Genomic DNA, 25182 nt, shown 5'->3' on the forward strand with positions numbered 1-25182 from the left:
TTCCGGTGAATTTACTAAATTACTCACGATAAACGTTCACAAAAACATAACAATTATTTTAAGAATTATAGATACAGAACTCCTTTATGCATTCGCGGTGTCAGATTTTAAAATAGCTTTTCGGCAAAAGCACATTTTGCAATATTCTGAGTAGATAGCTCGCCATCACGGGCTAGCTAATTTGACACCCACCAAGTTTGGCGTTCACTAAACTCAGAATTATTATAAGAAAAATTGGATTACCTTTGCTGTTCTTCGTCAGAATGCACTCCCAGGACTTCTACTTAAATCACAAATGTTGTTTTGGTTCAAAATAATCCATAGTTATGTTCAAATATCCTGTTTTGTCTGTGCATTCAGATCCCTATCCGAACGGTGAGGTGCGGACGCATGTCGTGACAAAAAGATTCTAAATATTCCATTACTGTACTTCGAAGCATGTCAAACGCTGTTTAAAATCAATTTTTATGCGATTTTTCTTGTAAAATAGCGATAATATTCCGACCGGGAGACGTTGTTTTCGTTCAAAGACTCAAAGAAGAAAATGGACTCTTCACATGCACGTGCGCCCCCGTTTCATTGTTCTCAGATCGACCACTTTCCAAATGCGCTACTGTTTTTCAGCCAGGGACTGCAGAGTCATCATTCCCCGTTCTGGCGCCTTCTCAGAGCCTATGGGAGCCTTAGAAAATGTCACGTTACAGCAGAGATCCTCTGTTTTCGATAAAGAGGCTATAGAAGGTCAAGAAATGGTCAGAGAGGGCACTTCCTGTATAGAATCTTCTCAGGTTTTGGCCTGCCATATGAGTTCTGTTATACTCACAGACACCATTCAAACAGTTTTAGAAACTTTAGGGTGTTTTCTATCCAAATCAAACAATTATATGCATATTCTAGTTTCTGGGCAGGAGTAATAACCAGATTAAATCGGGTACGTTTTTTTATCCGGATGTGAAAATACTGCCCCCTACCCTAGAGAGGTTAAGCTTGGTTTACCTTTTCAGCTGCACCCCTGATGCTCTCCTTATCCCCTCATGGAGTACTGTCTGATAGGGCAGCACCACCAGCTACACACACACACAAACACACACACACGAACACACAGTCAAAGACCAGGGACTTGGGGGCCTCCCAAGTGGCGCAGTGGTCTTAGAGATTCTTGGTTTGAGTCCAGGCTCTGTCGCAGCCGGCCGCGACCGGGAGCCCCATGGGGAGGCGCACAATTGGCCCAGCATCGTCCGGGTTAGGGGAGGGTTTGGCCGGCAGGGATGTCCTTGTCCCATCGCACACTAACAACTCCTGTGGCGGGCCAGGAGCAGTGCTCACTGACACGGTTGCCAGGTGCACGGTGTTTCCTCCAACACATTGGTCCGGCTGGCTTCCAGGTTAAGTGGGCAATGTGTCAAGAAGCAGTGCGGTTTGGTTGGGTTGTGTTTCGGAGGATGCGCGGCTCTCGACATTCGCCTCTCCTGAGTCCGTATGGGAGTTGCAGCGATGAGACAAGACTGTAACTACTACCAATGGGATACCACGAAATTGGGGAGAAAAAAGGGTACAAAAAAAAGAGGCAAATGTTGGTTTCTTGAGGAGGGGAGCGACTCAGGCCATTTTGAAGTCAGAGGGGTCAGGGATGAGTGGATGAGGCAAGTGAGGAATGGGAGAAGGTCTCCAGAGATGGTCTGGTGAAGGGAGGGGATGAGCGGGCAGGTTGTCAGGAGGCCGGACGTCACTATAGGCTGAGTGAATGAGGGGTGGATGTCGTCAACCTTCTTTTCAAAGTGGTTGACAAAGTCATCCGCAGAGAGGGAGGGGGAGAAGGATTAAGGAGGGAGGAGAACGTGTAAAAGAGTTTCCGAGATTTAGAAGCAGAAGCTTGAAATTTAGAGTGATAGAAATTGACTTTAGCAGTGGATACAGAGGAAGAGAAGGTAGAGAGGAGGTAGTGAAAGGAAAGGTCCTCCAGAAGTTTAGTTTTCCTCCATTTTCGCTCAGCTGTCCGCAGCCCTGTTCGATAAGCTCGCAATGAGTCACTCAACCACGGTGAAGGATGGGAGAGCTGGCCGGGAGGAAAGGGGACATTGTGCGTCATAGAATGCGGAAAGGGAGTAAGGTCGAATAGGCAGAATCAGGAAAAAGAAGGATTTAGCAGAAGGGAGAGGAGAGAGTAGTCGTAGATATAGTGACAGCGCATGATCATCTGGGTAGGGGCTGAGTGGCTAGAGTTGGAAGAATGGGAGACAGAAAAGGAAACAAAATAGTGATCAGAGACCTGGGGGGGGGTTGTAGTGAGATTACTAGGTGAACAGCCTCTAGCAAAGAAGAGGTCAAGCATATTGCCTGCCTTGTGAGTGGGAGGGGACTGGGAAAGAGTGAGGTCAAAAGAGGCAAGGAGGGGAAAGAGAGAGTTGGAAAGAAATACATCTAACACGGAACCCAAACCGGCTGCGCGCGTGCGCCGTCATGCAGAAATGTATTTTGTCCCCCTACACCAAACGCTATCACGACACGCAGCTTAAAATATCAAAACAAACTCTGAACCAATGACATTAATTTGGGGACAGGTTGAAAAGCATTAAACATTTATGGCAATTTAGCTTGCACTTGCTAGCTAATTTGTCCTATTTAGCTAGCTTGCTGTTCCTAGCTAATTTGTCCTGGGATATAAACATTAGGTTGTTATTTTACCTGAAATGCACAAGGTCCTCTACTCCGACAATTAATCCACACATAAAAACGGTCAACCGAATAGTTTCTAGTCATCTCTCCTCCTTCCAGGCTTTTTCATCATTTAACTTATATGGTGATTGGCATCTTAACTTTCATAGTATTACCACGACAACCGGCAACAGTTCGAATTTCAATCACCCACATGGGTATAACCAATGAGGAGATGGCACGTGGGTACCTGCTTCTATAAACCAATGAGGAGATGGGAGAGGCAGGACTTGTAGCGTGATCTGCGTCAGAAATAGGAATGACTTCTATTTTAGCCCTTGGCAACGCAGACGCTCGTTGGCGCGCGAAAGCAGTGTGGGTGCAATAATTGAATAACATAGATTCCTACATTTATTTTGCCATGCTCGCGCACGCGACGCGAGCGGTGTGGTCAGCCTGTAAGGCAGACGTTGGGAAGTTAAAGTCGCCAAGTACGAAGAGCAGTGAGCCATCGTCAGGAAATGAGCTTATCAAGGTGTCAAGCTCATTGAGGAACTCTCTAAGGACACCTGGTGGGCGATTAGATGACAATGTTAAGCTTGAGTGGACAAGTGACAGTGACAGCGTGGAATTCAAATGAGGAGATGGACAGGTGAGTGAGGGTGAAAAGAGAAAATCTCCACTTAGGAGAAATGAGTAGCAGTGTGCCACCACCGTGACGACCAGATGCTCTCGGACTATGAGAAAAAACATAGTCAGATGAAGAAAGAGCAGCTGGAGTAGCAGTGTTCTCTGGGGTGATCCATGTCTCCATCAGGGCAAAAAAGTCAAGGGACTGAAGGGCAGCATAGGCTGAGATGAACTCTGCATTCTTGACTGCAGATCGGCAGTTCCAAACGCTGCCAGAGACCAGGAATTCCACATGGGTTGTGTGCGCAGGGTACACTAAATTAGAAGGGTTGCAGCCAAGGGGTGGGGAGCGTCTGTAAAGCCTACAGGGAGAGGAGCGAACAGGTATAGAAAACACACACATAGTTGCCAAAGCTACAAAATAACAAAATGAGATGATGTGAAAATAACTAGGTAAGATGCTAAAGTGAGAGTGTGGTGTGGAGCCTTCCTTTCTGCAGAACAGTCTTTGTTTCGGCGACAGTCTTAGTTTTGCGACGAGACCGCTGCCGCTGAAAAAACAGGAGCACACCTCCCAGTACTGAATTGCTGATTGCCTTGGAGAGGAATTCATTAACTTCGTGAAAAAGTTGCCCAACCAACTAACCCTGCACCCATTAAAACCTCACCACTATTCCACTACTTTGGCCCTATCAGATCCTACTACACACCAGCAGCCTGGGAGGACGGGACACTATCATTCAAAACATTGTGTAAGTCTTCTGCAGTAAAATCTTGTACATCCAAGTACTTCTCTGCAGCTGCCACCACATCTATCCTTTGAATTGTGTTCCATTCCTGCGGTACAATTGACAAGCATTGCCATAAACGCCCCCCCCCCAAAAAATAAAATGACTGAAGCACGTTATTCCTATCACTCTCTATTGGCCTCGGCCTACTCATTGGGACCCTCTTAGGATCCCTCACCCTGAACCCATCTTCCTCTACTACTCTCTTCACTGCCTCAGCATATGACACCTTCCGCACTACTCAACCTGCCATTCTCACACCAGACACCTCTGATCTCCAGCACCATGGGTAATGTGATGGAAATTTTTGTGCTTTTCTAATAATCAATTTCTGTGCTCTTCAAATAACTGTTTTCTGTGTTCATGCAAGTGACTGACTAAGTGTATCCTCACTATCAGTATCTGCAATTTGGCAGTACGCCCAGACCCTTATTTTGAGAACGAAAGATATCTCAGTGTCAAGGTCTCAGCAAGGAAAAGGCCTTGTGAGGTGTTGGTATGTCATATGCATGACCCAGTATTGGTTTGTCACATGAATTAAGCAAACATTAATGATGAATGAATTATGAATAAGCTAAATCATGCAAATATAACTTGTCTGTATATAAGCGATCTAACGGGACTGCCCCGTTAGCGCTCCTGACAGACGTTCACTATGGTGCAAGTTTGTTGGAACCTCTCCAGTTAAATGGATCATTGTTTATTATCAGTTAAGATTGACTTTAAGTGTCCCTGTGTGCATTTTTTAAATAATCAGTTCAAGGACATACATGTGGTGTATTAGAAGCAATTATTGGTACCAGTATTGTCTTAGAAACATGCCTGCAGTACTGCGGTCGGCCTTAAACTTCAGCGTCTTCAAAGAGAGGGAGGGGGCAGTCATTCTCCCCTGGTCTTGACAAATTGATCCACTCGAACGTGCTCAATTTTCCCTTCCCTGTTCACCCACCCTGACTATAATTTTTTTTTGCCAGTGATAGATGACTCTTTATCATCTATGCTCAGACCTCATGCATGTTCAAGACAACTCTGAAATTCGGAACCTCTGACTTAAAATTAGCATAGAGCTTCCTATTGGTTGATTCTGATCGTTTCCAAGTTTCCAAACCTCATCTTTCTACGAGTTTCTAAGTCGGACATTTCGAGTTCTAAATTGACCTGAACGGAGCGCTGGGCTGACTGGGCTTTTATTTGGGGAAAAAAAGATTATTTGAGAGAGAGTTTATTCATGACAAGTCGAAAACTCGGAACCTCCGAGTTAAAATTAAAGCAAATTATTTGCGTAGAGCTTCATATTAGTTGATTCTGATCATTTCCAATTGGGAAACTCGGGCCTCATCTTTCTACAATGTGTTTACAAGTCGAAATGTTACGTTTCCGAGTTGTCCTGAATACGCCACCTTTCCCCCAAATAAAACATTGTTTTAAAAAAGATCCCAATACATGTGTTTATCACACCATAAAACAATGTGTGAGCTCATGTATATTTCGTTAGACGGCAATTGAGTCACTTGCTTCACACGACGATGACAATTCCGCCACCCCTTTCCTCGCTGCGTATCTGGAAAGTTCTCGGCTTTTCCTCCAGGTGCTAGAACTAAGCAAGCAACACAGCAACGTGGACCCCTTGATTTATTAGCCAATCAGCTCAACAGCAAACATTCAGTTTGGAGACGGGTGCACAACGGTCGATATCCGGCATAATTTGGCGCTAAATGTGCGAAATATAGCTAACAAGACAAACGGATTCTTGATCTAGCTGATTTGTGGCGCAGCTAGCCTTTCCGAACCATAGTTAGTTATTTAGCTAGCTTGCGCCCTACTAGCCAGCCGTATTGTTAGCTAGCTAACGTCAGCAGACAATTGTTTCAGGCCAGGGGCTCCAGGGCTATGACTGCTGAAGAGGTGACCAACGAAGAACAGAACATCCCGATGGAGGGAGAGGATATCACGCAGAAGAAAGATGGAGGGGTTTTAAAGGTAACTGAGTAAGCTACGTTAGTTAGCTTAGCTAACGTGGGCTTGCTCGCTTATCTAGCCAATGCAATCAATCATATTACCAGATAACTACGGTAGCCTAAACTATTTGTCATTTGGTTAGCTAGGTTAACTTAAGACTACTTAGATGGTTTTGCGCAGTACAACGACTGAATTGGCAACATTTGGGTTTTGCCGTTTTCTAACGTTAGCCAGCGATAAATATGTTGGACTAACATGGTTAGCAAGCTAACTGGCTAGCTACCCACATCTTCGTTAGCCAGTAGATCTATAACCTTTAAGTTCATATGCCTTGCCACCATGATATAGGCCTACGGCCGAGACAGTAATATCTAAGGTATGCACCACACAAAGGTGCTGCAACTGCCTCTGGAAACAACCGTGCAGCATTCCATTGGAAACAAATAAACGCAACATCCAACAATTTCAGACTTTACCGAGTTAAACTCATTATTCCCTAATCTATGCATTTCACATGACTAGGAAAACAGATACCTTAAAGGGTAGGGGCGTGGATCAGAAAACCAGTCAGTATCTGGTGTGACCATTATTTGCCTCATGCAGCGCTACACATTTCCTTTGCATAGAGTTGATCAGGCTGTTGATTGTGATGTGTGAAATGTTGGCCGCTCCTCTTCAAAGGCTGTGCGAAGTTGCTGGCTATGGGCTTTAACTGGAACACAATGTCGATCCAGAACATCCCAAACATGGTTGGACGTACTGACAAATTCTCGAATGCCAGTTGGACATGCTGACAAATTCTCTAATGACGTTTGAGACGACTTATGGTAGTGAAATGGACATTCAATTCTCTCGCAACAGCTCTGGTGGACATTCCTGCAGCCCGCATGCCAATTGTACGATCCCTCAACTCAGCATCTGTGGCATTGTGTGACAAAACTGCACATTTTAGTGGCCTTTTATTGCCCCCAGCACAAGGTGCACCTGTGTAATGATCATACTGTTTAATCAGCTTCTTGATATGCCACACCTGTCAGGTGGGTGGATTATCTTGGCAAAGGAGAAATGCTCAAGAACAGGAATGTAAAACAAAGAGAAAAATAAGCTTTTTGTCCGTATTGGAACATTTCTGGGATCTTTTATTTCAGCTCATGAAACATGGGACCAACACTTTACATGTTAGGTTGAATTTTTGTTCAGTGTACTAGACCACATACAGTAACATTACCATAGGCTGACTGGGCCATACATTGCTACAGCACAACTAATCTTCAGTCTCTCCCTCCCCTCCATCTCTAGTTGGTGAAGCAGGAAGGCACAGGGACAGAGCTGCCTATGACTGGAGACAAGGTGTTTGTTCACTATGTTGGCACGCTGCTGGATGGAACCCCGTTTGACTCCAGTCGTGAACGAGGAGAGAAGTTTTCCTTTGAGCTGGGCAAAGGTGTGTGTCTATTAGTGTAGGCCAGGTGATCAAGGTGTTGGACCTTGGTATAGCTACTATAACTTTGTGTGTGTGTGTAGGCCAGGTCATCAAGGCGTGGGACCTGGGAGTGGCTACTATGAAAGTAGGAGAGATCAGCCAGCTGATCTGTAAACCAGAGTATGCCTACGGCACTGCCGGCAGCCCCCCGAAGATACCCCCCAACGCTACACTTGTCTTCCAGGTAACCCTCTGTCTGTCAGGGATTGAGAAGTTGTGTTTTTGAGAGAAACATTCTGTGCCAACATTGACGTGTGACTTTGTAAGAGTGCCCAAATTGAATGTTTTGTGTGTGTTAGGTGGAGTTGTTTGAGTTTCGAGGGGAGGACATCACTGAGGGAGAGGATGGAGGAATCATCCGTCGCATCGTCACTAAGGGAGAGGGATACACCAAGCCTAATGAAGGAGCTGCCGTAGAAGGTACGAGCGCGCACACACAAACGTATCATCAATAAGGAAAAGGGATATGCCAAACCAAACTAATACCTACCAGCTCTCTCACACCTATCTCTCTCTTTCCCCTGCAGTGTGTTTGGAGGGCAGCTGTGAGGGCAAGGTGTTTGACAAGAGGGAGCTGAAGTTTGAGTTGGGAGATGGAGAGAGCCTGGGTCTGCCAAGCGGAGTGGAAAAAGCCCTGATGGCTATGGAGCAGGGAGAAGAGTCCCTCTTCATCATCAAACCCAAGTAATACCCACTACAAACCTTGTGTACATACTATGTTATTTTGAGAAATGTGTTATTGTGTGTTCTCTTGGCAGATTAGCTGAGTTGTCTGCACTCTGTATCACAGGAGGTTGGTGGCACCTTAATTGGGAAAAACGGGCTCGTGTTAATGACTGGAGCGGAATGGTATTAAACACATGGTTTCCATGTGTTTGATGCCATTCTATTTGCACTGTTTTGGCCTCAGCAGCACCCTGTGCTCTGTATGTATGGATATCTAAGTGTGTGTGTGTGTGTGTGTGTGTGTGTGTGTGTGTGTGTGTGTGTGTGAAGGTATGGCTATGGAAACACAGGCAACAGCAAGTACAATATTCCTGGTGAAGCCACTCTGCAGTACAAACTCAAACTGACCACCTTCGATAAGGTATGACCCCTCATCCTTTAGCCATATCACCTCGATGGTCCTGTCCAGAAACATCCGTTCTGCATTTTATTCATGGCATTTCCACACATTTTGCCTACTGAATGTTCCGTAGATGTGTCTGGTGTTCTGAGAGGCGATATGCTAGCTGGCTGACTAAAGTATTTCCTATTCCCCAGGCCAAGGAATCCTGGGAAATGAACTCAGCAGAGAAACTGGAGCAGAGCATCATTGTCAAGGAGAAGGGAACACAGTACTTCAAGGTGTGTGTGTATTCACGTTTCTGTGTGTGTATTAACGTTTCTTTGTGTGAAGGGAAGTAGCTTCAAACATCGGTGCAGATTTACACAGGATGTAATATATGTGTTTTTGTGTAGGAGGGAAAGTATCGCCAGGCATCTGTCCAGTATAAGAGGATTGTGTCCTGGCTGGAGAATGAATCGAGTTTACCCGAGGGGGAGGAACAGAAGGCTCAGGCCCTGCGGTTGGCTGCTCACCTCAACCTGGCCATGTGCTTCCTCAAGCTACAGGAACCAAGCTCTACTTTCGACAACTGTGACAAGGTACACTCACTCAGAAGATACACACCTGACTGTATCTGACTACCTGAATATTCCACACCACACTTATTCACCTATGGTTTCTGCTCTCTCTCATTCATGTGTGTAGGCCCTGGAGCTGGACGAGACCAATGAAAAGGCTCTATTCCGTAGGGGGGAGGCGCTGTTTGCCATGAAGGAGTTTGATAGGGCGAGAGCAGACTTCCAGCGTGTCATACAACTGTATCCTAGCAACAAGGCCGCCAAAAGCCAGGTACTGTACTAGAATGGTCTTTGTGTGCCTCAGTCGAAACTTCCCTCTCCTCTTCTGGATGTCCCATCTCTCCCTGCTGGTCTGTCTGATCTGGGTCTCTGTTTTTTTGCCCTTCCAGGTGGCTCTGTGCCAGAAACGGATTAAGGAACAGCATGAGAAGGACAAGAGGCTCTATGCCAACATGTTCCAGAAGTTTGCTGAGAGAGATGCTAAGGTGAGACAAACAGCCCTTAGCCACTACACACTTTTCCTAGTTCCTCCACACCACACAATTCCCCTGGCCCCAATGTAAGTGGTGATGGAACACTGAAAAAAAAACACAGAACAAGGCTGTAGTTCTCCAAATTAAACACCAGAGGGCAGACTAACTCACACTTAGCATCCTATAGACAGGTTGGTTGTTAATCAACAAAACTGACGGTATACCAAAACTTTGGTACTTTTTCGATACTAGAACATGAAAAACATTTTGGTACTAGAATGTGTTACTTTCGGTAATTCTGTCATGTGTCTCACGGATCAAGCTTGTCTATCAGCGCAGTCGACCCGTTATTATAGCTTGCACTGTGCCTGCTCCACTTAGTCATTTATAAATTAAGATACTTCTATGCAAATGTTGTTGATCAGTACAATAAGTCCCAAATGGAAGGAAAGCAGGTTGTTTGTCATCTTAGCCCCATGAAATCAGCCAACACAAGCTCAATAACTAAATGCGTGTACACACTGCTATTGAAAATGCCTTCACCTGTATTGTGGATAGGCCTAGGCTACATCTTTATTGATAAACTGGGTAAATCAAGATTTACCATTCAAATAAATTATTACCGTTGTGTAATTGGTAAAAACCAAGTCAAATTGACTATAATTAATTCATTTGGAAAGCATTCAGACCCATTGACTTTTTCTCCATTTTGTTACGCTACAGCCTTATTCTAAATTGGATAAAATATATTTTTCCCCCTCAATCTGCACACAATACCCCATAATGACAAAGCAAAAACAGGTTTTGGGATTTTTTTTTGCCAATTTATTGAAAATAAAAAAAACGGATGCCTTATTTACATAAATACATTTTAGATTGTAACAAAATGTATAAAAAGTCAAGTGGTCTGAATACTTTCCAAATGCACTGTACATGGCTGTGTCTGAACAATGTTGATGTAAAAAAAAAAAAATGCGCATGTAATGATATTGAACTTTAAAGGTGCCCAACGATTGAAAAGAGCAGTCGCTGAGTTTATCTGTTTGGATCAAGTGCCATTCTGTGACTTTGGTTAATATGTCTTGTTTTTTTCCCCGTGGTATCGAGTATTGTGATACTAAACCTGGTATTGAAGTCAATTCTGGTACCATGACAACACTATGCGCAACTATGGGGCAAAACATACTGGGTTGGCTTAGACTGTTGACAACATGCAAACTATATTTAGTCTCCAAATGTTTATTGAAAACATAAATACATTTGCATTATGAGCACATGTCTCTCAAATACATTGTTATTTTAACCATATTAGCATAGATATGACACCAGTCAAAACACCTAAAAACAAGACATGGTATCATTAACGAGCCACCTACAATTCCCCACATGGTAGCAGCTTGTCATTGTTGCTAGCTATCTGACCATTCAGAATCATAACAACGCACGCCTTCTGGCCACAGACTCATCATTTTCATGTCGTTGTCAGCCAACCTGTCTATCAAGCTACATCACCTCTGAACATGGAACTAAACTGTATTAATGTCTCTCTTGCTCTCTCTCTGCTGTGATGATCAGGAGGAGGCTGACAAGGGGATGGAGAACGGAGGCGGGATGGAGGTGGAGGAGAATGGAGGACAGGAGTAATGGCTGCTGGAGACAGATGTGGTAGTCTGTCTGTCATGAAGACTTTTAACTTCAGACATTTGTGTTTCTAAAGAGAGAAAATGTTAGTGTGTGTGAGAGAGAAGTGCATGTGTGCCCATGGCTTGACTGTATCTCCTGTGTGTCTGTGTGCTATCATCATGGCAGCTAGCTGGCTGGGTGGGCCTTCTGTAGTTGACTGCACTCCAGAGGTGTGGCTAAAAGGAGTTCCCCTCCCTCTGGTTAGCATGTAGCAGGCTCCCTCCCTGCACGCTCCTGCTCAGACTTCTTTGCTTAATGGAGTTGGAAGCCCAGTACTAGATGTGTGTAATCACCCCCTCCCCCTTCCAAGGCCAACTAATCAATTCCTGGGGTCTGCTCCCTGTGTGTGTGCGACTGTGTCTGCTGACCGTAGCAGCACCCTCTCTAGCAGAAGTCATGCTCACTAAACAATTGCTCTCTGCTTCTCAAACACTGTATGTTCTTACCCTGGGTTTATGATTTCTCTCTTTAAATGTTCTTAATGGGATGATGATTTACTTCACGACTGGAAAGTGTGTGTGTGTGTGTGCGTGTGTGTGTGTGTGTAGTAGCTGATATGAACTAGCAGCTTCTCCTGGTTGAACTCAGCCAGTATAAAGCTCAGTCAGATTACATATATATATATATATATATATATATATATATGTCTTACTGTAGTTTATGGTTGCATCCCAAATCACACTCTATACCCTGTAGATGACATATGCCCAACTTTTTGACCAGTGCCCTGTGTCTAACCTGAGGAGGCTGCTATAAAGTAGTGCACTATATAGATAATGGGTGTTGTTTGAGATGCAGACTTACAGCATCCAGCTCTAGCGGACCTGGCTCTAGAATAATACCTGATTCAGCTAATCACGGTCCTGTGGAGCAGTTGGTTTGTAGAATCAAGTCTGTTGGAACAGGACGGAGCAGCTAGGGAGTGAGATTGGTCAGTGGGTGGGGTTTGGGGTGTCAAATGCGTGTGTTGATGGGGGGGGGGGGGCTTTCTGTTTGGAGCATTGCGGTTGGTTCTCTGACTGAAGGATCTAATAAACAGAAATGACTCAAACGCTTGTTTGTGTATCCACTTGTTTTGTACAATACAACTTTCTTTGGCCAACTGTTAAATCAGAAATGCATCTCCCCAGTGGTGAAAAAAGTACCCAATTGTCATACTTGAGTAAAAGTAGATACCTTAATAGAAAATAACTCATGTAAAAGTCACCCAGTAAAGTACTACTTGAGTAAAAGTCTAAAAGTATTTGGTTTTAAATATACTTAAGTATTCAGTAAACTAATTGTACATTCCTTTATATTAAGAGAACCAGATGGCACCATTTAAAAAATATATATATATATATATATATATATATTCACGGATAGCCAGGGGCACACCAACACTCAGACGTCATTTACAAACGAAGCATTTTTGTTTAGTAAGTCCACCAGATGAGAGGCAGTAGGGATGACCAGGGATGTTCTCTTGAAGTGTGTGTGAATTGGACCATTTCCCTGTCCTGCTAAGCATGTGAAATATAACCAGTACTTTTGGGTGTCATGGAAAATGTATGGAGTAAAAAGTACATTATTTTCTTTAGGAATGTAGTAAAGTAAAAGTGTCAAATAAATATATATATATATATATACCCCAAATAACTTAATATTTTTACTTAAATACTTCATGCCACTGCTTCTCTTCCCCCTACCTCCCCTACACTGATTTGAAGTGGGTGACCTCAATAATGGATCATAGCTTTCACCTGGATTCTCCTGGTCAGTCTATGTCAAGGAAAGAGCAGGTGTTCCTAATGCTTTATATACCATACAAGTGCATTAGAGGAAAATATGTATCTTTATGAATAATCAATTTTCACCATAACTGAGAATGTATGGTATATCTACAGCCTAGCCAGAGTATCCAGATAGAAGAAAGTGCTTGTTTTAGATTAATAATACATTTTCACAATTATATTTGCACTCACAACTCTAAACTGTCTTCATAAGGCGTCTTTAATGTAAATAGACATCAGTTAGCAGTCTGTGAGGGCTTGTATAGTACAGTATATCTACAACCTAGTCAGAGTAGCCAGATATAGGAAAATGCATGTAAAAATCAAAAGAAGCAATTTTCACGATCATTGCATTTAAACTTTAAATAGATGAGTCTTGAGAGCCTGTATTGTATGGAAGCATATAGCTGCCAAAACTAAATTGCACGCATAATCGGACAGGCCGTAATGCAAAAATCCAGTTTGATTATTTTTTTGATTTAAGTACTGTTTGCCACATTTTAAAATGAAAATAGTAGCCTAGTGGTTAGAGCGTTGGTCCAGTAACCAAAAGGTTGCTGGATCGAATCCCTGAGCTGACAAGGTAAAAATCAGTCGTTCTGCTCCTGAGCATGGCAGTTAACCCACTGTTCCTGGATGCCGAAGACGTGGATGTCGGCAGCCCCCCCGCACCTCTCTGATTCAGAGGGTTAAATGCGGAAGACACATTTCAGTTGAAGGCATTCAGTTGTACAACTGACTAGGTATCCCCCTTTCCTTTCCCATATAAGGAATGTGTGTGGGTGAGCGGTTTGCTGATGTCAACATTGTGAACAGAGTGCCCCATGGTGGTGGGGTTATGGTTTGAGCAGGCAAAAGCTATGTGATGTCAGCGGATGAATGGCATGACATTAGGCCTCAGGATCTCGTCACGGTATTGCTGTGCATTCAAAATGCCATAGATAAAATACAAATGTCTTTGTTGTCCGTAGCTTTTGCCTGCTCAAACCATAACCCCACCACCACCATGGGGCACTCTGTTCACAATGTTGACATCAGCAAACCGCTCACCCACACAACGCCATACACATGGTTTGTGATTGTGAGGCCGGTTGGACTTACTGCTAAATTCTATAAAACGACATTGGAGGCGGCTTATAGTAGAGAAATTAACATTCAATTATCTGGCAACAGCTCTGGTGGACATTCCTGCAGTCAGCATGCCAATTGCATGCTCCCTAAAAACTTGAGACATCAGTGGCATTGTGTTGTGTGACAAAACTGTACATTTTAGAGTGGCCTTTTATTGTCCCCGGCACCTTGTGGAAAATGTGTAATGATCATGCTGTTTAATCAGCTTCTTGATATGCCACACCTGTCAGGTGGATGGATTCTTTTGGCAAAGGAGAAATGCTCACTAACAGGGATGTAAACAAATTTGTGCACAAAATTTGAGAGAAATAAGCTTTTTGTGCATATGGAAAATGGTAGGCCATGACATTATCAGGTGTATCTGCTTCCTGTTTCCGTCACACACACACACACACACACACACACACACACACACACACACACACACACACCGGTGTCCTGGTTTCCATCTCAATTAATAAGTAAACAGATGAAGATCACATGCTATGGCTGGAGAGAAAGAAGGGGAAAGCAGGACAGGTTAAAGCATCATGATGGAGGGCGAGCCCAGATATTAGCTTTCACCTGCTCTTTGACGGAATAGAGATTCCTGCTGAATGAATTAAATATTGAGCTACATGAGTTAGGGTTCTTATTTTGTAACATATGCCCTTACAACCTAGCATAAAAATAATGATGTATGAAGATTGAAGAATTGACGCTAACCTGTTACGTCATTAACACAATCTGCCTCTCCAGGGTAACAAGGGGTGGAAAAAGTAGCCAATTGTCATACTTTAGTAAAAGTAAAGATACCTTAATAGAAAATGACTCAAGTAAACTTAAGTAGGATTTTACTGGGTGACTTTTAAGTAAAAGTCTAAAAGTATTTGGTTTTAAATATACCTAAGTATCAAAAGTAAAAGTACGAATCATTTTCCAATCCTTATATTAAGCAAACCAGACAGTAAAAAATGTATGGATAGCCAGGGGCACACTCCAACACAAAGATATAATTTACAATCGGTGCATTTGTGTTTAGTGAGTCCACCAGATTAGAGGCAGTAGGGATGACCACATGTTCTCTTGATAAGTGTGTGAATTGGACCATTTTCCTGTCCTGCTAAGCATTAAAAATGGAACAAGTACTTTTGGGTGTCAAGGAAAATATATGGAGTAAAAAGTACATTATTTTCTTTAGGAATGTAGTGAAGTAAAAGTAAAAGTAGTCTAAAATATGAATAGAATAGTAAAGTACAGATACCCAAAATAACTACTTAAGTAGTACTTGAAAGTATTTTTACTTTAAGTACTTTACACCACTGAGTAAAAGTAAAAGCTGTCAAAAATATAAATAGTAAAGTACAGATACACAAAAAAAACTACTTATTAAAGAAGGATTTTAACTTAAGTACTTTACACCACTGAGGGTCACTGCTGGGTAACACACACTGGGCGCCAAGGCAGGGCCATCCGCGGTGTCATTTTACGGACATTTACGGATAAAAACCACAGGCTGCCACACACAAACACACTGACATAGATGACTCAATCCCCAGCGATAGGGCTGTCATCCTGTCGTGTAGTTAGTTTGACTATGACAAAAAAACACTTTATTACAAAAACACTTAACAGGGGTGGTGCTGCCTCATATATTGACTTGACCTCATTTAAAACCATATAATAACTCATCCAGTGGTATTGAAAATATTCAGATGGAAAGGGGGGAATGTCTTTGGTACACTCTCACAAATACACAGCACACGATCTGCTAGACTGCATAACAAAGGTTTTGACAAAGAACAGATTAGAATCAAGGTCATGTGGGATCATGTGACAGGCCTACCAATGTCTCCCAGGTAATCTATATGGGGTAATCCTTTTCACGTCCATATCCTAACCTTGAACATTCCCTTAACCTTGAACCTAACCTTTACCACTTTAACGTTGTCCCAAGGATCCCGGAAACTACCTGTGCCACTGGCTGCGAATGCGATGTGGGCGTGGCCACGTAACCACACCCCTAAATCTCTCGCTGTCCGGGGGGTGCAATCTGTTTGTCCGTGTTCGGTGTGCATGTGCAGTGGGTTGGTGGGCATTTTGTTTCATTCATTCTGTAGCATAGTCAGACAACCCACGTGCCAGTGTCGATTCGGTTAAATCCAAGATAGCACTCGAGTCAGAGCAGCCGAAGCCAGCGCGGTTTTTTTTATACGGGATGAAATTAAAGCTGTTTCGGGACCATCGCTAGGTGGGAGTGTTGGGGGGCCGCCGGTGTGTCACGAACAGGGTCGCGAGACTGACGAGTGGTCAGTCTGGTCCAACTTTGCCGAACAAAGCCGTTAAATTCACGGTGGCAGAATCAATGACTGACTGAGTACCCTGGAGCAAGCAGCAGGGAGATCAATCAACATGTTCAAATCGTTCTTCCCGCTGAAGAAGCTGAGACGGAGTCGGAAACATCTGCTGTTCTTAGCTCTGCTGATGCTGGGAGCTTTCTCTGTTTACCAAGAGTTTGTAGCTACTAGAGTGTGGAGGATCACCAATAGCCGTGAGTAGGCTATATTGGCCATCTGAACCGTTGCTATGATGATCAGCTTGTGTGTGTGTGTGTGTGCGCGTGATTCGGAAAGTATTGTGTGTATATTGAAGTTTTTTTTTTAATGATCCATTTTAGAATAAGGTTCTAACGTAACAAAATGGGCCGACTCTAGCTTTTTGGTGGCCCTAAGCAAGATTTGGTTAGCGGGTCCCCTACCTTGTGGTAAAACATTTTAGTGTCCCCCCCCCTCTTGTCGTTGGAGAGAAATGTAAGTTTTAAAGCAAATTCTCTGCAATTCTACGCATTTTGCCATGGCACTGAGTAAACGTTGCAATTTTATAACATACACTTCTACTCATTTTGCCATTGGGCAGGGAGAAAACGTGCACTTTTACAGCTAATTTCCTGCAATTCAGCACATTTCGTAATGATGAAAGCAAATAAAAAAATGTAACCTTTATTTAACTAGGCAAGTCAGCTTCTTTCTTATTTTCAATGACGCCTAGGAACAGTGGGTTAACTGCCTTGTTCAGTGGCAGAATTACAGATTTTTAGCTCAGGGATAAGATCTTGCAACCTTCCGGTTACTAGTCCAACGCTCTAACCACCACGCTCTAACCACTAGGCTACCTGCCGCCGGGGGATATGTTAATATGACATCTAAATGAGAATTAATAACAAAATCAATATGGGCCCCCTGGAGGTCTGGGCTCCTAGGCACATGCCCTGCATGCCCAGCTGTTATTCAGCAATGATTAAGCCTATTGCAAGTTTAGCTGGCTAGACTAACTACCAATCTAAAAATTGTTAGCTGTCATGGCTAATTGAGTGACTGACATAACAAGAGGAAAACTTCTGATATGCAACCAAATTTCGAAATTGCACCTGGTGTATTCTCCCATTCTTACTCTAAAAAATAAATTGGGTCGGGGCCCTAAGTGACCGCTTATGCCCTGAACCGGCCCTGTGTAGGTGTACTGGTAGTTTAGTTCCTTACACTCTAAAATGAAAAGGTTTCTGGATAATACTTTAGGGGTTCTTCAAATTGAAACTGTGGGGGAACCCCTATAAGTTCTTCAAAGAACCCTTTAAAATGGTTCTTCAAAGAACCCCCATTAATGGTTTCCCGAACAGGGTTCATTTTTAAGCATTATTATTGTTGTTATTATTGTTAATGATAATAATCAGCATCACAATATTTTAGTTGTCAGTGTTTATTATGATTTTAATGGCAAAGCAGATTATATATATTTTTTTAAATATGAGGTGAACTCCCAGCAGAGCCCCAAGTCCAATAGGTACATCCTCTGGCATGTTGATGTGATGATATCCTCTTTAGGCTATCCATAGCCAGAATGATTTTGCAGTGCATGGTGATCGAACAGATTTTCATTCGATGTGTAGGGACGGTGAAGTCTGATTACAAACATTAAAAAAATTTCAGATGATTGTTGGTTAAGGGCTTGTAAGTAAGCATTTCATATGTTGTATTCGGTGCATGTGACAAATAAAATGTGTTTTTATTAACAAAAAGTGCACAACAGTATTCATACTTTGGTTTTTGTGATAAATGTGAATTAAAAAACATAACTTTTAATAATGGTTTTCATACACATAGCCTTCCTTGTCCATAATGTCGAGGCCTCTGGGATTTTCATTGAAGAGGTAAGGGAGGAGGAAGATGGCTGATGTGACTGAGTCCTGTAACGTTTTAGAGGAACCATTAATAAACTTTAACTAGATGATACATGGGATCTGCATAACATTGAGGCAAACCAATATCAATTGTACATACAGTACCTTTGTGTGCCTCCTCATCAGTATACTTGCTGACACAGACACACACAAAAGGGAGCAGTCACCTGCGCCCAATGCAGCGATAGCCTTTAGCATATTCTTACCTCTTTGTTGATTTGATATCCATTGAATTGTGTCCATTCTGTTTTAGAAAGGATTTTATAAGGGAGATAAGTGTCAAACAACACATCCATTTTCACAAATATGAAAAGATAGATGGTATCATCATATAAAATATAAATTTATATCATACAAGGGAGAAACCTTAAATTGAGATCTTTCAATTTTTCAGTTAATGGATAGCCCCCCCCCCTTTTTTAATTTTTTTGTTGTTGCCTAAATGACATACCCAAACCTAGCTGCCTGTAGCTCAGGCCCTGAAGCAAGGATATGCATATTCTTGGTACCATTTGAAAGGAAACACTTTGAAGTTTGTGGAAATGTAGGAGAATATAACACAATAGATCTGGTAGAAAAAAATACAAAGAAAAAAATCAACCATTTTTTTTTTCTACCACCATCTTTGAAATGCAGTAAAGGTCCCATGTCTAGCCATCACTCTGGTTGTAATTCCGATGGTGTCCACAAGATGGCAGCAGTGTATGTGCAAAGTTTAAGATGGATAACTTGAAGTATGAGCAAACTACGTGACATTTAGTGTGAAGTCACCCAGGTACATTTGATAAAATTGTGAAGGGGACATTTGCATTCACATTACATTTTTTCTGCAAGAATATCGTCAAATCTGGACACTTGGACTTTGATTTAGCTTTTCCAGTATTAGTAGCCATATTATAAGTTCAACATTTGCAAAACAACCAGTTTTCATAACTTCATAACTCTCCATATTCTTATAATTTTTGTCCAAAAGGAAAAGTCTTGCTGTCGCACAAGGTTAGCAGCTACATTTTGCGACAGATACGGGGTTTCCAGATACTCCTGCAAAGCCCAGCTCATTGGCTATCTAGCTAGCTTTATTTGACCCCGATTGGTGCTTATTTGACAAAGTTACAGTCGATCAAGTGAAGACTGCCGCGTCATCAGCGTGCCATGAAGGTGTTGCTCTCTGACCAAATTTGGTGTCATATAGGATATACTACACCCCTAATGATATAGTGAAGTCTGGTTACATTCTAGGATCTCTGAGAAATAAATACGAACGGGATATGACTGGTTGAAACAACGTTTAGGGTTAGATTTTCACAGATTCCTATCTTTGCAAATTCAACAAGTGGAAATACAAAATCGATCGTGCATGCTATATGGACCTTTTTTGGATATGAAAAATTATTTTATCTAACAAAACGACACTTCATGTTTCTCTGGGAACCTTTGGATGATATATCAGAGCAAGATTTCAGAATGTAAGTACACATTTAACCTTCAGAGGTGAATTTATCAAACCTATCGCGGTGAAAAAAGTTTTTTGTTGTTAGGAGCTCTCAAACAATAGCATGGCATTTTGTTCAGTAATAGATACTCTAAATTGGACAGTGCAGTTACATTAACAAGAATTGAAGCTTTCAGCCGATATAAGACACTTATATGAACTGACATTTGTTGTTTCTCTAAAATCTGCGATTGTGACAGGACCCGAAAGATGGTGAACTATGCCTGGGCAGGGCGAAGCCAGAGGAAACTCTGATGGAGGACCGTAGCGGTCCTGACGTGCAAATCGGTCGTCCGACCTGGGTGTAGGGGCGAAAGACTATGATTTACAACTGTCCCGTTGACGGGACGCCTATCCCTAAGAAGTTGTTTTAAGTACCTGCTCCAGCTGTTGTCTCAAATTCAAATCGAAATGTTTCTGCTGAGCAGTTAGGTTCCTGCAAGAACCCCCAAGAACTGAACCCCAGCTCCTTTGGGGTTCTTGCAACAACCTTTTGGGGGCATTTTTCAGTTCCAAGAAGCCTAAGGTTCTAGCAAGGCAGAGGTCCTCGGTTCGAGCCTCGATGTGAGCTGAATCAGGAGGAAGTGGTACTCGCTAAGCAAGCGGTGTGACTTCCTTTACATGTAGATGTTAGTCTTTGTGGATGGCTTTTCTTTCCCACCGTCCTTTTGCTCCTGCTGTCCACACACACACACACACACACACACACACACATTCGTTTGTAGCAGTGGTAGCCTCATACCTGGGGCTGGAGGGGACAGGGCTTTGGAACCCTGCTGTTAATACATACACACACAGTGTGTGTGTGTTTTGTAAAGAAGAGAAAATGAATAATACACCCCACTCTGGACAGACACACACACAGTGCATTCCTGAGCCCCCTCCTCAGATGGGGCTATTCTCAGGAGCGAGGACATCACCCTCTTAACATATGTATGTTTGTGCATGTTTTTGTGTGCATAGTGTTAGGACAGATTTTGTAGATTTGTCTATGTGCCCAGACACTTAGCCAGAGGAGAGGAAAGAGAGTGCAGAGGAACAGGGAGAGGAGAGAAAGACATACAAACATGAGAAGGGAGATAGGAAGGGGATAGAATGTCTTATTCCTTGAGTTAAAAATATCATTATTTTTCTGTCCTCAACTACCACTCTAAAATGACCGTGTATGTGTCTCCCCCCTGGTGATAATTACAGACTTCCAGAACTTAAAGTTCTATCTCCCCATCGCAACCCCCCCCCCCCCCCCCAAACACACACACACGCTAACCCTGTGGCACTGCCTCTATAAATACACACAGGGTTGTCTAATTGTAGTGTGTTTGTTTGTGTGCGCACACGCCTGGTTAGTGTTTCTGAGTCTAGAAGCCTGTTGTTGTTTACCAGACCCGATGCCTTTAGCTCAGCGGGTTAACATGACCCTGAATTAAGCAGAGGACACTTGTTGGAACATCAGCAGTAGAGCGAGGAGTGTGTGTGCATGTGTGTGTGTGTGTGTGTGCAGTATGTTCAGATTAGTATGTGTCATTTCCATTGTTATGACCAGCTGATTGTGTGTTTAGAGTTAGATCTATGATTTAACTTTGGACTAGAACCAAGGAGAGAAAGTGTGTGTGTGTGTGTCTGTGTTTGTTTGTTTCTCGTAATACGTAATTATAATTTTAGAGTGGCAGTTTGTTTCCCTTTCCTTCCTAACATTTCTCCCTTTCTCTCTGCTGCAGATTTCAGTCCTGCCAGTAAGGACAGTCCCAGGAGAAGACCTACCCAAGAAAGAGTGGTAAGGATAGGGGGAGAAGAAGAGAGAGATGGACGGTAAGGGAGAGTCACATACCAGTCTTCCCATACACACCCATCACAAAAACCAGAAAAGGAGTTACCTCATCTGTGTGTTCCAGGTTGGAGGTGATGTGGGGGAGGATTATTCAGAAGCCTGGTGTTCCAGCTACACACCACAGCCCTGGAGGCCAGAGGTACGTTATTCACCAACAGGAACCTTCCACAACCTGCCCAGGCTTGCCCAACAAGTGTGTCTGTGTTTTGTGTGTGTGTGTTGGAGTGTCAGTGTAGTATGTGTGAGTGTGTGGGTAAGTGTGCATAGAGCCAGTGGAAGAGAGTCGGTACAAAAAAAAAGGGGATCAATGCAAATAGTCTGGGTAGCCATTTGATTAAATGTTCAGCAGTCTAATGGCTTGTGGGTAGAAGCTGTTTAGGAGCCTTTTGGTCCCAGACTTGGCGCTCCGGTACCGCTTACCATGTGGTAGCAGAGAGAACAATCTATGATTTAGGTGGCTAGAGTCTTTGACCCTGGTATAGAGGTCCTGGATGGCAGGGAGTTGGGCCCCAGTGATGTACTTGGCTGTACACACAACTAGAGGTCGACCGATTTATGACTTTTCAACGCCGATACCGATTATTGGACCAAAAAAAGCCGATACTGATTAATCGGGCAATTTTTTTATATCTATATTTGTAGTAATGACAATTACAACAATACTGAATGAACAATGAACACTTTTATTTTAACTTAATATAATACATAAATAAAATCTATTTAGTCTCAAATAAATATTGAAACATGTTCAATTTGGTTTAAATAATGCAAAAACACAGTGTTGGAGAAGAAAGTAAAAGTGCAATATGTGGCATGTAAAAAAACTAATGTTTAAGTTCCTTGCTCAGAACATATGAAAGCTGGTGGTTCAATATTCCCAGTTCTTCAATATTCCCAGTTAAGATGTTTTAGGTTGTAGTTATTATAGGAATTATGACACGTCGACTATTTCTCTCTATACCATTTGTATTTCATATACCTTTGACTATTGGATGTTCCTGTAGGCACTTTAGTATTGCCAGCCTAATCTCAAGAGTTGATAGGCTTGAAGTCATAAACAGCGCTGTGCTTCAAGCATTGCTAAGAGCTGCTGGCAAATGTAGTAAAGTGCTGTTTGAATGAATGCTTACGAGCCTGTTGCTGCCTACCACCGCTCAGTCAGACTGCTCTATCAAATCATAGACTGAATTATAATATAATAAACACAGAAATACGAGCCTTTGGTCATTAATATGATCAAATCCGGAAACTATCATTTCGAAAACAAAACGTTTATTCTTTCAGTGAAATACGGAACCGTTTCGTATTTTATCGAATATTAAGTCTAAATATTGCTGTTACATTGTACAACCTTCAATGTTATGTCATAATTATGTAAAATTCTGGCAAATTAATTACGGTCTTTGTTAGGAAGAAATGGTCTTCACACAGTTCACAACGAGCCAGGAGGCCCAAACTGTTGCATATACCCTGACTGCTTGCACTGAACGGAAGCGAAGTGACACAATTTCCCTAGTTAATATTGCCTGCTAACATGCATTTGTTTTAACTAAATATGCAGGTTTAAAAAAATATACGTCTGTGTATTGATTTTAAGAAAGGCATTGATGTTTATGGTTAGGTACATTGGTGCAACGATTGTGCATTTTTCGCGAATGCGCTTTTTTTAAATCATCACCCGTTTGGCAAAGTTGAAGTAGGCTGTGATTCAAAGATAAGTTAACCGGCACCGCATTGATTATATGTAATGCAGGACAAGCTAGTTAACCTAGTAATATCATCAACCATGTGTAGTTAACTAGTGATTATGTAAAGATTGATAGTTTTTTATAAGATACGTTTAATGCTAGCTAGCAACTTACCTTGGCTCCTTGCAGCCACAAGCTCCCTTTGACGCTGCACTCGCGTAACAGGTGGTCAGCCTGCCACACAGTTTCTTCGTGGATTGCAATGTAATCGGCCATAATCGGCGTCCAATAAGGCAGATTACCGATTGTTATGAAAACTTGAAATCGGCCCAAATTAATACACACTACCCTCTGTAGCGCCTTGCGGTTGGATGCCAAGCAGTTGCCATACCAAGCGGTGATGCAGCCAGTCAAGATGCTCTTAATGGTGCAACTGTTAACCTTTTTGAGGAGCTTCCTGAGTGGGAAGAAGCGTCGTCGTGCTCTCATCATGACTGTGTTGGTGTGTTTGGACTTGATAGGTTGTTAGTGATGTGAACAGAGAAACTTGAAGGTCTTGACCCACTCCATTACAGCCTCGTTGATGTGAAGGGGGGCGTGCTGCTTGAAACGTAGGTATTTTAGACTGGGTCAAGGAGAGGTTGAAAATGTCAGTAAAGACACTTGCCAGCTGGTCAGTGCATGCTCTGAGTATGCATCCTGGTAAATCCGTCTGGCGCTACGGCCTTGTGAATGTTAAGTTGTTTACAGGTCTTACACACATCAGCTACGGAGAGCGTGATCACAGTTATCTGGAACAACTGGTGCTCTCATGCATGGTTCTATGTCGAACTAGTGCAAGATAAAACATCATTGCGCGAGCAAACACTTGAGTCGAGAGAGAGAGAGAAGAAATGTGGTCAAGCGAGCAGAGGACAGGTCCCGCGAGTGCAGGCCAGCATGGTGCGCGCAAATTAAACTTGAGTGCTTGCGAGTGTGACTTTGAGCGAGCAGAACTGCATTTAAATCGAGAGCGGAGACTTTTGTTCGCCTGAAGAAATACTTACTATATGTCAAGACTCAGAAAATAAATCCCCCCGCCCCGACACAATGATGTCTTTTCTCCCTCAGTCTCACATAGGGCTGGGCGGTATACCGTATTCTATGATATATCGGTATTGATGCAGGGACCGGTTTGGGTTTTTACTTTACCTTCTGTACCGGTATTTGAATGTTTGGTTTGTTAAATGGGATACGCCATGTGTAATGTCAATTTTTTTAAATTTTTTGAGTCATCTCTCTACGCTCTTTCTCTCCGTGCCACTTTCCACACAGACCTAGCCACGCCCCCTGTCACTCAAGGAGCGAATTTGATGTTCCTAAACCATGAGACACTTGCGTTCAGTCTGCATGGTCAGTGCAGCACAGGCAACAATGTTGATGACAACAATGCTGTTTTCACTTTGCTTCTTAATATAAATCCACTAGCGTTCTATAATGACACTTTTAGTTTGTGTTTCTTACATCAGCAAACAGCTAGTATGTCTTTTCTTAGCAAGTTGCCCTAAATCTTGTGAGACGCTAATTGTTAGCCGCTAATAACTAGCTAATAAATGTACGGAGTAAGAGCAAACCTAGCTAGCTAATACAGCCTGATAATACCAGTGATGGTGTAGACCTAAATCAGCATGTTGTTTGTGCAACAGTATCTTTAAATCAAAGCAGAATATGCAAAGCAAGAATATGTTAGCTTCATGAAGTAGCTAAGAGAGAACATGC

At 42.7% G+C, this 25182-nt stretch overlaps 1 protein-coding gene across 1 annotated transcript; it reads left to right on the forward strand.

Moving 5' to 3' along the window:
- Positions 1-5617: 5617 nt before the first annotated feature.
- fkbp4 (FKBP prolyl isomerase 4) lies at positions 5618-12348 on the forward strand. Its single transcript, XM_029696558.1, has 11 exons — positions 5618-6053; positions 7332-7476; positions 7557-7699; positions 7815-7935; positions 8043-8199; positions 8512-8602; positions 8779-8862; positions 8977-9162; positions 9269-9412; positions 9531-9626; positions 11190-12348. Exons 1-11 carry the CDS (start codon positions 5964-5966, stop codon positions 11256-11258), a joined length of 1326 nt encoding a protein of 441 aa, XP_029552418.1. The 5' UTR covers positions 5618-5963; the 3' UTR covers positions 11259-12348.
- Positions 12349-25182: the final 12834 nt, after the last annotated feature.

The sequence above is a fragment of the Salmo trutta genome, chromosome 17, assembly GCF_901001165.1.
Source record: "Salmo trutta chromosome 17, fSalTru1.1, whole genome shotgun sequence".
Lineage (NCBI taxonomy): Eukaryota > Metazoa > Chordata > Actinopteri > Salmoniformes > Salmonidae > Salmo > Salmo trutta.

What these genes read in the sequence shown, in the direction of transcription:
- fkbp4 (XM_029696558.1), top strand. Translation starts at nt 5,964, where the DNA reads ATGACTGCTGAAGAGGTGACCAACGAAGAACAGAACATCCCGATGGAG. An exon ending in TTCCTTTGAGCTGGGCAAAG is followed by an intron (nt 7,477 to 7,556) that starts GTGTGTGTCTAT and finishes GTGTGTGTGTAG; the next exon opens with GCCAGGTCATCAAGGCGTGG. An exon ending in AGGGAACACAGTACTTCAAG is followed by an intron (nt 8,863 to 8,976) that starts GTGTGTGTGTAT and finishes GTTTTTGTGTAG; the next exon opens with GAGGGAAAGTATCGCCAGGC.